The sequence below is a fragment of the Azolla caroliniana genome, unplaced genomic scaffold (assembly GCF_043228905.1).
Source record: "Azolla caroliniana isolate FFs.n. ecotype wild unplaced genomic scaffold, voAzoCaro1.0.p SCAF_9, whole genome shotgun sequence".
Classification (NCBI taxonomy): Eukaryota; Viridiplantae; Streptophyta; class Polypodiopsida; order Salviniales; family Salviniaceae; genus Azolla; species Azolla caroliniana.
Window position 1 is genome coordinate 1,985,581 of NW_028230444.1, and position 12,073 is coordinate 1,997,653.

Below are 12,073 nucleotides of genomic sequence, written 5' to 3' on the forward strand. Positions count from 1 at the left end.
CACCAACTCCAGTGGTGCATCACGTCTCATCGATGGCCTTGGTCGAAAGGAGGTCCGGTTTTGCTTACCGGCCAGACAATCAGTGCACTTCTCCAAGTGCACGTTCTTCACTGGAATGAGGTTGTCGTCTGCAAGCCTCTTCATCCCCTTCTCGCTCATATGACAGAGCCTCTTGTGCCACAGCTCACCAGCAGTGTCGGATGCCACGTTCACTTCTTCCGGACATAACCGGGCATTCATCAGGTACAGTGTGTTGACCTTCTGGGCCCGAGCCACAATCAGGCTCCCTTTGCTGAACTTCATGACATCGTTCCGGATGCTACCCGTGTAGCCTTCATCATCTAGCCGACCGGCTGATATCAGGTTCAGACGAACCTCCGGAACGTGTCGGACATCCTTCAGCAGCAACTTGCATCCGGTTGGTGTTGTCAGCCACATGTCTCCTATGCCGACAATTCGGCATGTACCTTCATTCCCCATCCGGACACAGCCGTGATCACCGGCTGAGTAGAATGAGAAGCATTTCCGGTCCGGGGTGAGGTGGAACGACGCTCCGGAGTCTACCACCCAGGTCATCTCGTCGCCGGCAAGGTTTATCTCACTCTCGTCGGTGATGAGCATCAACTCTTCTTCACTTGCCGCGATTGCCGTCGTCCCCTTCCGGTCCGTTCCCCTCCGGTCTTTACCGTTCCGGTCCGGTATCCGCTTCGAATCGGTACCGTCGGTTTCCTTGTCCTTTCGAAAATGCCGACAGTTCTTATGGAAGTGTCCCGGCTTGCCGCAATAGAAGCAAGTAGGTCTCCCCCTTGACTTTGACCGTGTCCCCAACTTTTCCCGGTTCTGGGGACTACGGTTTCTTTGTCTTCCGCGTTCCGATTCGGTAAGGAGCGCTTTGGAGTCAGAGCTCGTATCTTTATCTTTCCGACGCACCTCCTCATCTAGCAACCTCGACTTTACTCTTGCTAGGGATAATCGTTTCCCTTCCGGCCCAGCGTTGCCCAAGGTGACAACCAACGTCTCCCAGCTATCCGGGAGGGAACCGAGCAGGAGTAGCGCTAGTACCTCGTCGGCGAGAGGTACTTCCAATGATGTTGCCTGGTGTATCAGCCCCTGGAAGGCATTCATGTGCTCCGCCATGCTAGAGCCATCTTGGTACCGGAGTCTTACTAGCTTCCGGAATACCGAAACCTGATTAACTGCATTTTTGTTTTGAAACATTATGTCGATCTTCTCCCAGAGCTCATGAGCCTTGCTCTCTTCATTGAAGTTGTTGTACAGGCTCATGTCGATGAAGCACCGTATGTACGCCGTTGTCTTCATGTGCATCACCTCCCATATCGCGGCGTCGATTTTGTCCGGTCTCTTGTCCCCGAACTGAACCAGCAGCCAGAGGTCTTTAACCACGAGCATGTCCCTCATCTTCAACTTCCACACTGAATAGTTGGAGCCGGTGAGCTTGAACATGCCTCCCAACAAATCGTCCATTTTCTGTGTCGTTTTGCTCTGATACCACTTGATAAGAACTGCACGCTCCGTATACGCAACGCTCGGCCACAACCGAGCTTAGGATCATACACAGAAAAGAAACGGGAGATAAATGCACGACACAGAAACGAGAAGAGTACACAGGATGTTTACGTGGAAAAAACCACGGCAGCCCACAGGCTGCAAACTATCACTATGTTAGAATGTACAACAGTGAGTTCACGAAGGCAACGACCTCGTGCTCACGATCTTCGCCACAGGCGGCGGTTTCAACAGAGGCAACGACCTCGTTCTCACTCTCTCTCTCTCTCTCTGTACACAGTTCCACTAAAAGTTTGCCCTAAGTCATATTTATACTAATATTACTTTTCGGCTATTTACAAATATAGCCATGATGGACTCTCAGAAACATATTTACAAATATGTCTCTTCATCCAGTGAGCACTCCTCATCAGGTCTGCACCATCCGGCTCTTTGTAGCCGGGTACTCTTCATCTGGTTCTCACCGGGCCTGCACCATCCGGCTCTCCGTAGCCGGGTACTCCTCATCCGGTTCTCACCGGGTCTGCACCATCCGGCTCTCTGAAGCCGGGTACTCCTCATCCGGTTCCGGGCACTGTTCTTCTCCCTTCCCATCCGGAGGGACCTTTCTTCCAACATGTTTACCTAGCCATAAGATCCTCACTATTTTGTGGATACTTGTGGTTCATATGTATTGCCATGTCATTTTAATATTGATCCACTACATTTTATGAAAACAAAAAAAAGAGAACATTGGATTTGAAAGTGATTCTCACACTTGCAAACGTGTTCATGCAAAATATGCTTTGTTGTTTAGTTTTGTCACTAACCCATCTCTAATCATTGTTGCAAGTGCTTGCGGCTTCTTTTATATGGTTGTTTTTTGGACGTATTTATCATTCGAATGCAATACACACATACCATTTGTTTGGTGGAGATGAGAATAAAAGGGGAATCATAGAATACATTCTCTTTTGATCCTCAATCTTTTAATTTGGTGATGTCTACTTGATATATTTCCTATTGATATATTGTTACATATCTTCATCTATTGTGGACTTGTCCCCATACATTTCTTGCGACAAGTTACCTAAGGCCTACCATTATAATTCCTTGCTCGTCAATTCTAAAGGTTCCTCTAGGTTTTTGGCTTTTTAGCTATGAACCTTCAACCCTTAGTCGTCTTTCTTACATGAATCTAATCCTAGGCACTATGGAAAGGTTGGATTATTCTCAATCATCATATTTTTTGCAATCACTTTCTTATTCATATCAAGTTATTCAGTTTTCTCTCGTGTAATTGCACTAAGGTTTGTATGTCTCCCATGAATTTGATGTTTACATATTTGCTTTCATTTTATCTTATTTGTCATCAATATTTGTATTGAATTGTCACCCCACTTTGAGGTTTCCTAGGACAAACTTCCACGAATTGGAAACATAGTGTCTGTCTTATGTGAACAAAAGTATATTAATAAGAATAACTAAATTATAAATGTGTTTAGATAAATTTGGAACAATTTTCATTCGTGTCACATTTCTTTCATTTTTCTACATATAGCATACAGTCATATAATATATTATCAAAATTATATTTAATAGGTATAAGTTATAACCATAGGGACCACTTGTAAAGGCTAATTACAATGGTTTAATGTTAGGGTAAGTGAGTATGGTTGCATCTTGAGAAATGTCACCTACAATTTATATAACCAAACCAGTTCTTTAGTAAGTGGTTTGATGTTAGGGTAACTGAGCATCCTTACATCTCGAGAAATATAACCTACAATTTGTATAAGCAAACCAATTCTTTAGTAAGGACCAATGAATATGTAAAACACTCCTTGACAATTTCAAGGAAAACGTCTTCCTTAGGTAATCTTTCAACTTTAGATTATACTTTTGTCAGTTTGTGGTGATAGTGTTGCGCAAATGTGGATAAATGATATGTGCATTAGTCTCCTTTGTGTACAGCTATATTTTATATGAATATAATTTTAAATGACCAATGTACAATTTATAAGCTTGCATTGAATATCTTTACATATCTAAATTCATGCTTTTACCCCACATGTAGTTGTTGGGTGTTTGTGTGATGCATGTGGATGATTACACATATCCATGTTCATATTTTTACACAATGATATGCTAAACAATAGATTGAAGTATTTTTTGACACCTACCACGCAACTCCAAATCCTCTTTAACTATTCAAATGATATTCCAATAATCTAGTTGTGGACCACATTTCAAGAAAAAGTAGAAAGAACATGAAAGCAAAGTCTTGAATGATTATGCATGAAATTGAGTAGCCCTAACTATCATAGACCAATGCATAGACCATTCATTATGATTAGATAGTATTTAGATGATCTAAAATTGAATAAGTAGAAAATTAAAATGTTTAAACATTGTTATTATCAATTGTGACTTTTGAAATACTTTTGTATGAGAGAAAACATTGTTATATCAATTGTGACAAATCTCTAACACCAAATCAACGTACAAATCCATGGCATGATGTTAATTGAATGTTTTACATCGTTTTAACTTGATATTAACGACATGTCTTTCTTGGATTGAATCCAAATACATGTCATGATTTTACAAACTTTGATTTGAGAACAAATTGATTTATGGTGCTAACTTTTGAATGGGAAACACATAAGTCTAAATAAATTATTATGTTCTTATCAACTAAGTCTATGTCAATTAAGTTGATGTGACATCATATTATATTAGAATAGTTAATCTTTAACTCATATATTGAGCATGATATTTTTTACATCCAAATCTTTACATTATGGCTTTGATTATGACTTCTTTCTATATATTTCATATCTAGAATTAGTTTCCATTGATGTGTTTTTTGTTTTATTGTAAAGATCTCGAGTTGAATGATGGCATGATTATGTGCATATCATTGGCTCATTTAGTACAAGGCCTCAATCTTTTGATTTGTACTCATGAGTCATAACGTCGTCACGTGTGCAAGATAGAAGACAATAGGGTAGTTTGCGAACAAATTTATCTCACCACATTGGATATGACATGGTGTCATAAGCGTTAGTTGAAAACATGTCCCAACCATCTATAGTTCTTGAGAGTGAATGAGAGTTTACTTCTTCAGCAAATTCCTTTGTGTTCGTATTAGTGATATGGTCATTCATAAAAACATCACCAATTAATGAGCATGATTCAAGATGAGCACCTTGCACATGGTCTCTTTGCGATTTTGCCGCATCCCAATTCGGGTCTTGATTAATGAGATTATCTGACATTGGATATTGAAGAAGGTCATGATTGTGTGTGGCATCCTCTACAACAACTCCTTGGATCATGTCAATAATATTACCAATTGGTTCGGTGGTCGTCTTAGGAATGACAAAAGGGAATGATGAAGTGAGACAAAATGTGCTTGCTTTTGGTGTACTTGTGTTTGGTTGCAAGTCTACACACCCATTTTTAGCTTCATCAATCAAACCTTGAGATTGTGAAGCTAGTTCCTTAGCATTCTCAAGAATCAATTGCAAATATCGACCTTGTGCCTCCATATGCATATGCAACCGCCTCTTGGCTTGTAACTATTAAACATAATAGAGGGGAAACATTTGGTGTAACTAAAACATAGTGTTGGAAACATCAAAGTAAATTTTACCTCTATTTGTTCTTGTAGCTTTTTTTGGACCTCCATTTGGTGTTGCAAAGCGTCTATTATTTCAATAGATCTACAAATGTGTTCACATTAATAACATAGATCATGATGGGTTTATTACATGCATAAGAAAAATTATATGACGTCTTGTTTACACTTTTATGAAAAGTGAGATTTACTAGTGACATCAAACTATAGAATCCTCATATGCAGGGAAATGTCACATAGTGTGTACACAGATATCCTTAGTGTATCACATTTTTTACTCACTCTTTTTGAACATTTGAGGTTGGCAAAACCGTTGGTAATGGTGGTTCATCTGAAAAGTAACAAAATTGTCACTACAAGAAACTAATTGCCAAAGGTTGGAATGGGTTAGAAGAACTTAGAACTTACATTCTCTGCATCCATTAATTGCAATGGCATCTCGTTGAGGTTGCTTTCCAAGTCTATATTTCTATGACACCACATCTCAAATTCAGTATGAAATGTATGAACAATGAGATTCAAGTTCCACTATATATAATTAAATGTTGATCCCAAACTCTAAATTAGTATATTTTACAACAAAAGGTACCTGTAAATGGCTTTTTAAATGATATAGAGTCAATCCTTTTACATTCATGACCTTCAACAAGGACTTTGGAGTTGCTTCTATGAACAAAAGTTTAGTGTTCTACATTAGAAGAATGTTTTGACAAAAAAACTATAGATGTTACACAATTTAAAAAGAAAATTAAATGGTAAATGTAGTCCTTTTATATGTATTGCCCATTGAGACATGATGAAATCCTATTCAATATCATGTAACCTTTAAGGCATGCGTATATGTACATATATGACCCTTTCAACATTGCCTACATGTAGGCAAGTATGAGAATTAACACTTACATCTCTTAAATAAGGGATTAAACCCATCCAAATATTTCATAAAATGCACATGATTTTGGAGTGTATGAAGCCTATAGAAACTAAATCAAAGTCTGTAATCATTAGAGAAAGACTATACAAGGTGGCTTATGCATAAATCGAGGATTTAGCCTCTGACCGAGTTCAAGAATGTAAGACTATCTACACATCCTTTCAAACCTACTACTTAATGTAAGTAGGTACCTATAGCTATAAACTAGTGCCCTTCATCACCGGCCAGTACGAGCTGCATCCTGTGGTCTACACGAAGGGAGAGTGGGAGGTCAAAGGGAGGATGGGATGTTACAAGTGAGTAGGAAACAACCAATGTGGAGGTTGGTGGTTCTACCCCTCGTAGGCAGTTGATAATCGCTCCAAACTAATGGGAAAGTAGCTTCTTTTTGGGAAATAAAACAAAGTTTGTAATTGACTCTTCTATCATTCAAAGAAGATGACATTGATGTAATCGTCACAAATGTTGTATTCTCGTTGTCTTGCTTGCTTGGATAGTTGAGTGGTGATATAAGTCAATAGTTATTTGATCACTAGATGTCACATGTTATTATCTAATTCATCTTCCTTGGACTTAATTGTATGGAAATCATAAATGTACTCCTATATTTTACCAACATGAGGAAACTTGCACCATAATTATTGTGGCATTATATGAATGCATGTTTTATGCACTTATTAATTGCAATTGCATATAATACGAAACAAATGGATTAGTAAAAGCAAACATAACTTACTATCGGGACCACCTAGTTGTGTTATTGCATCTACAAATCTATCATGGAGTTCCGGAGTCCATCGGAGACGAGGCTTTGGATCTGTAGAGGCCGTTATACAAAGATCACCTCCTAGAATATTTGTACATGGTGATGAGGCATGTTTTTTATTTTGATTTTCAATATTGTTGCTTGGGCATCCATCTAATGGCATTCCCATGGAAAAGTTTTCATGATGATGTTCGTGCATCTGGCAATGCATTGATTAAGACTTGTTAAGTCACTAAATATCACTAGTATTCAAAAGTTAGTTGGATGGTAGTTATAAATAGCCATAATTCTTTATTTTGGATCATACAATAGATTTCACAATTAAGTGGTTTACATAACGAACAAGCATAAACTTATGATGAAATAAACTTAATTGGAAAATTAGAACTTTGCTATCAAAAGACCCCTTATGTTTGTGCAAATCAGTAGACTTGTAGAAGTTCTTGCTAATAAGGTTGAGTTAATGTGAATAATATCAAAAGTCCCTTTCAATTGAGACTTCACAGGTAAAACTTGGTAAAAATAATGTAAAACATCGGATGAAAAATCTATTTAAAGCATTTAAAATTACTTTTTGAAGCAACAATTAACACATGAGCTTAAGATACACATTAACTTTATCCACATCAATTAGAAAACAACAAAGCTATGACCTTGCTAAGGGCTTTTGTGGAATTTTATTGGGCAACGATGTTGTGTAAAATCTTGACGAAGCTTGAAGAAGCCGTATGTTTACTCCATTTAAATCATGTGATTGTCTCTCAAGAAGGTGGCATAATGAATGTATTGATTGTGATATTCAATACACATACCACCACTCCATTAATTACTGTAAATCATATCAAAATCTTTACCCTTGTGCCACCAAAAAACTTTGCTCTCTTATTTGCCCTTGCCCAATTGTGTCCTCTAAATGGATGAAAGGGAGATAATTATCATAACTACTGAATGGTTTTATGCAGCTTTATTAACACAATAAAAAACATTCGTTAAAACTCAATCCTAAATGATTGAGTCAATGGCTTCTTTACAACACAAAAGCAAAACAATTGTTGGACTTGGGCCCCTTTGAAAGTTCAACCATTTGTGCCAAACATTGGATGGTTAGCTTTTTCTAACAAGTTTGTCTCCAAGGACCACTCAAAAGAATTAGAAGGATAATGATATTATTGAAAATGACATTTGTGTCATGCATGCGTGCACCCTTCCTTGTGTAACACTCCCTCATATACGCCTACCACATATCCATCAAATGTCTACAATGTAGCCAACTCGTCAAATTCTCTCTACAATTTTATATTGTTTGTTTGGTTCCCCATCAAAACCCATATTAAACAAACGGAGGAAATTCTCTACCTTAAGTGTCATGTCATCTTTATATATTATGTTTTTTGTGACATCACCTAACATCAAAACCTACAAAAGATTCAATTTCAACCACCTATAGTAATCTCCTGTTTTGTAGGTATGTTCCCATTATAGTTTGACATTTAAACATATGTTCATGATTATCTGCACTTCAATGTATTTATCATATATTAGAAGGGTAACACGAATTGACGCTAACGGTTAGAATCCCATGATAGTTTGACATTTAAACATATGTTCATGATTATGTGCACTTCAATGTATTTATCATATATTAGAAGGGTAACACAAATTGACGCCAACAGTTATAATTTAGAAAAGGGGCTCATTACCAAAAGGTACATCTTTTATGTATAGCCTTAGGGCATTTCTTAATACTAATGCAGTATCGTTTTTTGAAAAAACAAGTGTCTTAGAGAAAGAGACGGCCTAGGGCACTATAGCCTAATTAGTTAGAAGTTAGGAGGGATGATAACCCAAGTTCCCAAATTCTAATCAAAAGTTGACTACAATGGTTGGTGTCAAAACTTAAAAGGTTTTTCTCTACATTGGATTTCAACTAAGTAAAAAAAAAAGAGGGCTATTGCTAGGGATTTTTATTATTTTTATTATTTTTTCCAAAATGGAGCTACTTTCCCATTACTTAAGTAAGATTATTACAAAGAGACTGTACAAGGAGGCTTAAGCATAGATCGGGGAATCCCCCTCCGATCAAGTTCTAGAAATTGAGACTAGTTATATCGCCTTTCGGAGGGACTACTTAGTTTAAGTACCTACAACTAAAATAGTGCCCTGTAGTGATGGCTAGTACGAGACAACTCTTGGGGTCGACAATAGAGTGAGGGTGGTAAGTGAGCCGAAAACAGCCAGCGTGGGGTTGGTAGTTCCACCTCGGGCCACTTCCTCCTTGTGTCACTATAGGCATGTTCCGCCATTTCTGCCAAAAGTGCAAACAGGTAGTATCCACATCAGAGGAATGGCTATTGCTAGGGACTTGTCGTAGAGGTTGTTAGTTGTGTGGAATTTCAACATATGGGTTGAAATGTTTTCCTTGAAGTGGTGTTATCCTTGCCTTATTGGCGCTTCTGTGCGCACAACCTACATAGTCATGACTCTAAAATTGGGTGTAGTAATGCTATTTTGTTTTCGCATGCAATTAATATAGTTGAGCGTTTTCATACATGCACACACAAATGAAAGGTAACAAATCAAATAAGATGTGGTCCTAAATGGAATCTTATGTAAATGTGACGGATCCACATATGGATCATGGATACAATGATAATGTTTGTGTCTTTGTGCGTTAATATTTTTATACATTTGAATGTCTTCATGATTTTATCCGTATCGATTTACTATTGATTGGTGTATGGTACATGTGAGTGACAAAGGTTATGTTCCACACAATTTTACATCAAGGATAGGTTGGAGATTTCAACAAACAACCATGCATTTCCACCTCTTCAGGTTTTCATTTCTAAACCATAATCTAGGTTTTGAGTCACATAACGAGGGAAAGTATAGACACATAGAGATATTGGCCCTTATATTAAGTCTCTTAAATAACCACTATTCTTATTTAAATACATATAATGTTTATGTTTATGGTATTTGAATAAAATGCGATAAAAAGATAAAGTATTTCATAACATGGTCATTAGAAGATAGTTAAATATGTGAAGTTCGAATATTAAAGAGCACAATTACATGCTATCGATCATTCTCTCCTCACAAAAATAAATTAGCCTATTCTATCTCATGACACAAATCAATGAAATGCAAAATATATCTTCTTCTTTTTTTCCAAAAAGTGAAATGTATCTTATGTTATTATGTTAGTGTAGAGAACTTGTAGCTTTTCAACTTTAATTTGAGGTATGTCAAAGTTCTACTTACTAGCAATATAGTAATGATTTATATAGTTTTCTAATGCCATATGGTTTTAGACCAACTTGTATGACATGATTTATTGCTAGTACTAGTTTAGTTGATGCTTTTTGATAATGATAACAAAATATTTGGAAGTTAACCATCTCAATGTGTATTTGAAATTAATGTAGCATACACAAGGAAATATAACATTCTATTTGGCTAATGATCATTAGGCCTGTAATCAATGTGTACAAGAATAGTCAATTATTAACATAAAGGCTTCATGTTAACCAATTCCAAGGAAGAGCACAATCATAAAAAACTTAGAACAATTTGAGAGTTTGATCATGTGTCATAAATAACAAATGCAGGCATGCTATAGGAAGGTGTCAATTTATGATAGGGTGATCACTTAAGGTATAAAATACCACCATTAGTACCTTTGTTCTGTTTGTGATCTAAGGGGATATTACATAGCAGAACAACTTTGAATCGCGAATGCACACTCATAGTACTCGACAGATATACACTCATTTTGAAGAAAATTATATATTGGGACCTTAATTTCATGAACCTCACCATTATAATACTCCTGCCCCCTTTCCTCCCTTTTAGGGTAGGCATATTTATTCTCCAATTTGTGTCATATATGTATTGGATTATTTTTTCCACGTTAATACATTATTTCACTCTACGTATTGTTTTCTTTATAACATCATTCATGCCTCGGTAGTTTACAAGTGTTGGAATGAAAACCCGTTAGCCTCTGCAACCATCAAGTTTGCCATCAATCTCCTCGGTAATGAGCCCTCAACAATTCCAACACTTGTAAAATTCATCAAATGCATCAGGAATGTATGGATGAGGTAGGAGAAATAAGTATTGGAAAGGTTGTAAGCCCCTTGAAAGAGCAAGATAAGTCATTAGTGACAACCCAACATATTAAGGGGATAGCAAAAATGAAAAGGCACATGCATGCTAGAAAAGAGGAAGAGAATGGGATGGAGAAAAATAAAGGTATGCGTAAATGGTCAATAGTGAAATGGAATCCTCAATACAAAGCGACCCCCCTATCGAATACTGGGCAACAAAGCAAATTGAAACTGACAGGCAAAATGTGGTTCAAGGAAATGTGTGGAATTGAGATGAAGAAGGACAACATGTGTAGAATCAATATCTATAGTAATTTGATGACGAGGGTCAGATCGTTGGATTGTCCTATATGTTGGTCGTTGGAAATAAGGAGCCCCACAATAGAGAAGAAGCACTTGGATGGTTGGAACAACAAATGGGTTCTCATGTAAATTCAACATATGGTACTCCGATAGGTGTGAAAATGAAAAGACAAAGGAAAGATGCCATGATATGGAGCTCGGGCAAGGTGAATGAGCAAGGCATATGCTATATAAATGTGAAATTTAGGAAACTTCCTAAAATGATCACAGAATTCATGGTATGCCACCTTGAAATGGTGACATTAGAAGAGGATAATCTCAAAGATATGATCTTAGCGAACCTAGTGGAAGCTGAAAATGCATTGGTTGGTCCACTAAAGATGCACAGTATATGTTGAAATGAATCTTAGCTTGTTAACATGGAATATACAAGGAATTGGTGGCACCCAATTCCACATGAAGAAGAATGTAGTAGCTGCTGAAATTCACCGATGCATTGAGGCAATAGTGTCGGATGTTATCATGATGCAAGAGCACCATCTAGATGGGGATAAGATCGACAAAATTGGAAACATTTGCCCTGGGAGTTGGACCAATACATGGTCGGTAGCTACGGGGGATAGATAGATTCATGGGGGAGTACTTATAGCAATGAAACCTAAGTATAATGCAACATTCATAGGCAGAGGATAAAACACAAATATGGGCATTTGGGCATACAGAACATATATGCCCCAAATTCAACTACCGAAAGAAAGGACTTTTGGTTGGAACTAGTAGACAAGAAACCAGATGTAGAGTTGTGGATC

General features: G+C 37.3%; 1 protein-coding gene across 3 annotated transcripts; it reads right to left on the bottom strand.

The window, feature by feature from the left end:
* Positions 1–4,239: 4,239 nt before the first annotated feature.
* On the bottom strand, positions 4,240–7,823 carry LOC147859806 (myb family transcription factor PHL13-like). 3 transcript variants are annotated; one of them, XM_087325069.1, is made up of 7 exons: positions 7,503–7,823; positions 6,820–7,048; positions 5,739–5,815; positions 5,558–5,618; positions 5,432–5,480; positions 5,164–5,234; positions 4,240–5,083 (listed from the first exon to the last, which is right to left on the bottom strand). In XM_087325069.1, the coding sequence occupies exons 2-7, from the start codon at positions 7,046–7,048 to the stop codon at positions 4,539–4,541; spliced, it is 1,032 nt and encodes a 343-aa protein (XP_087181195.1). In that variant the 5' UTR covers positions 7,503–7,823; the 3' UTR covers positions 4,240–4,538. The 3 variants fall into 3 exon arrangements, with proteins under 3 accessions (XP_087181195.1, XP_087181194.1, XP_087181193.1); XM_087325068.1 differs by having other exon boundaries at positions 4,240–5,090; positions 5,165–5,234; positions 5,739–5,812; positions 7,503–7,822; XM_087325067.1 differs by having other exon boundaries at positions 4,240–5,090; positions 5,165–5,234; positions 7,503–7,820.
* Positions 7,824–12,073: the final 4,250 nt, after the last annotated feature.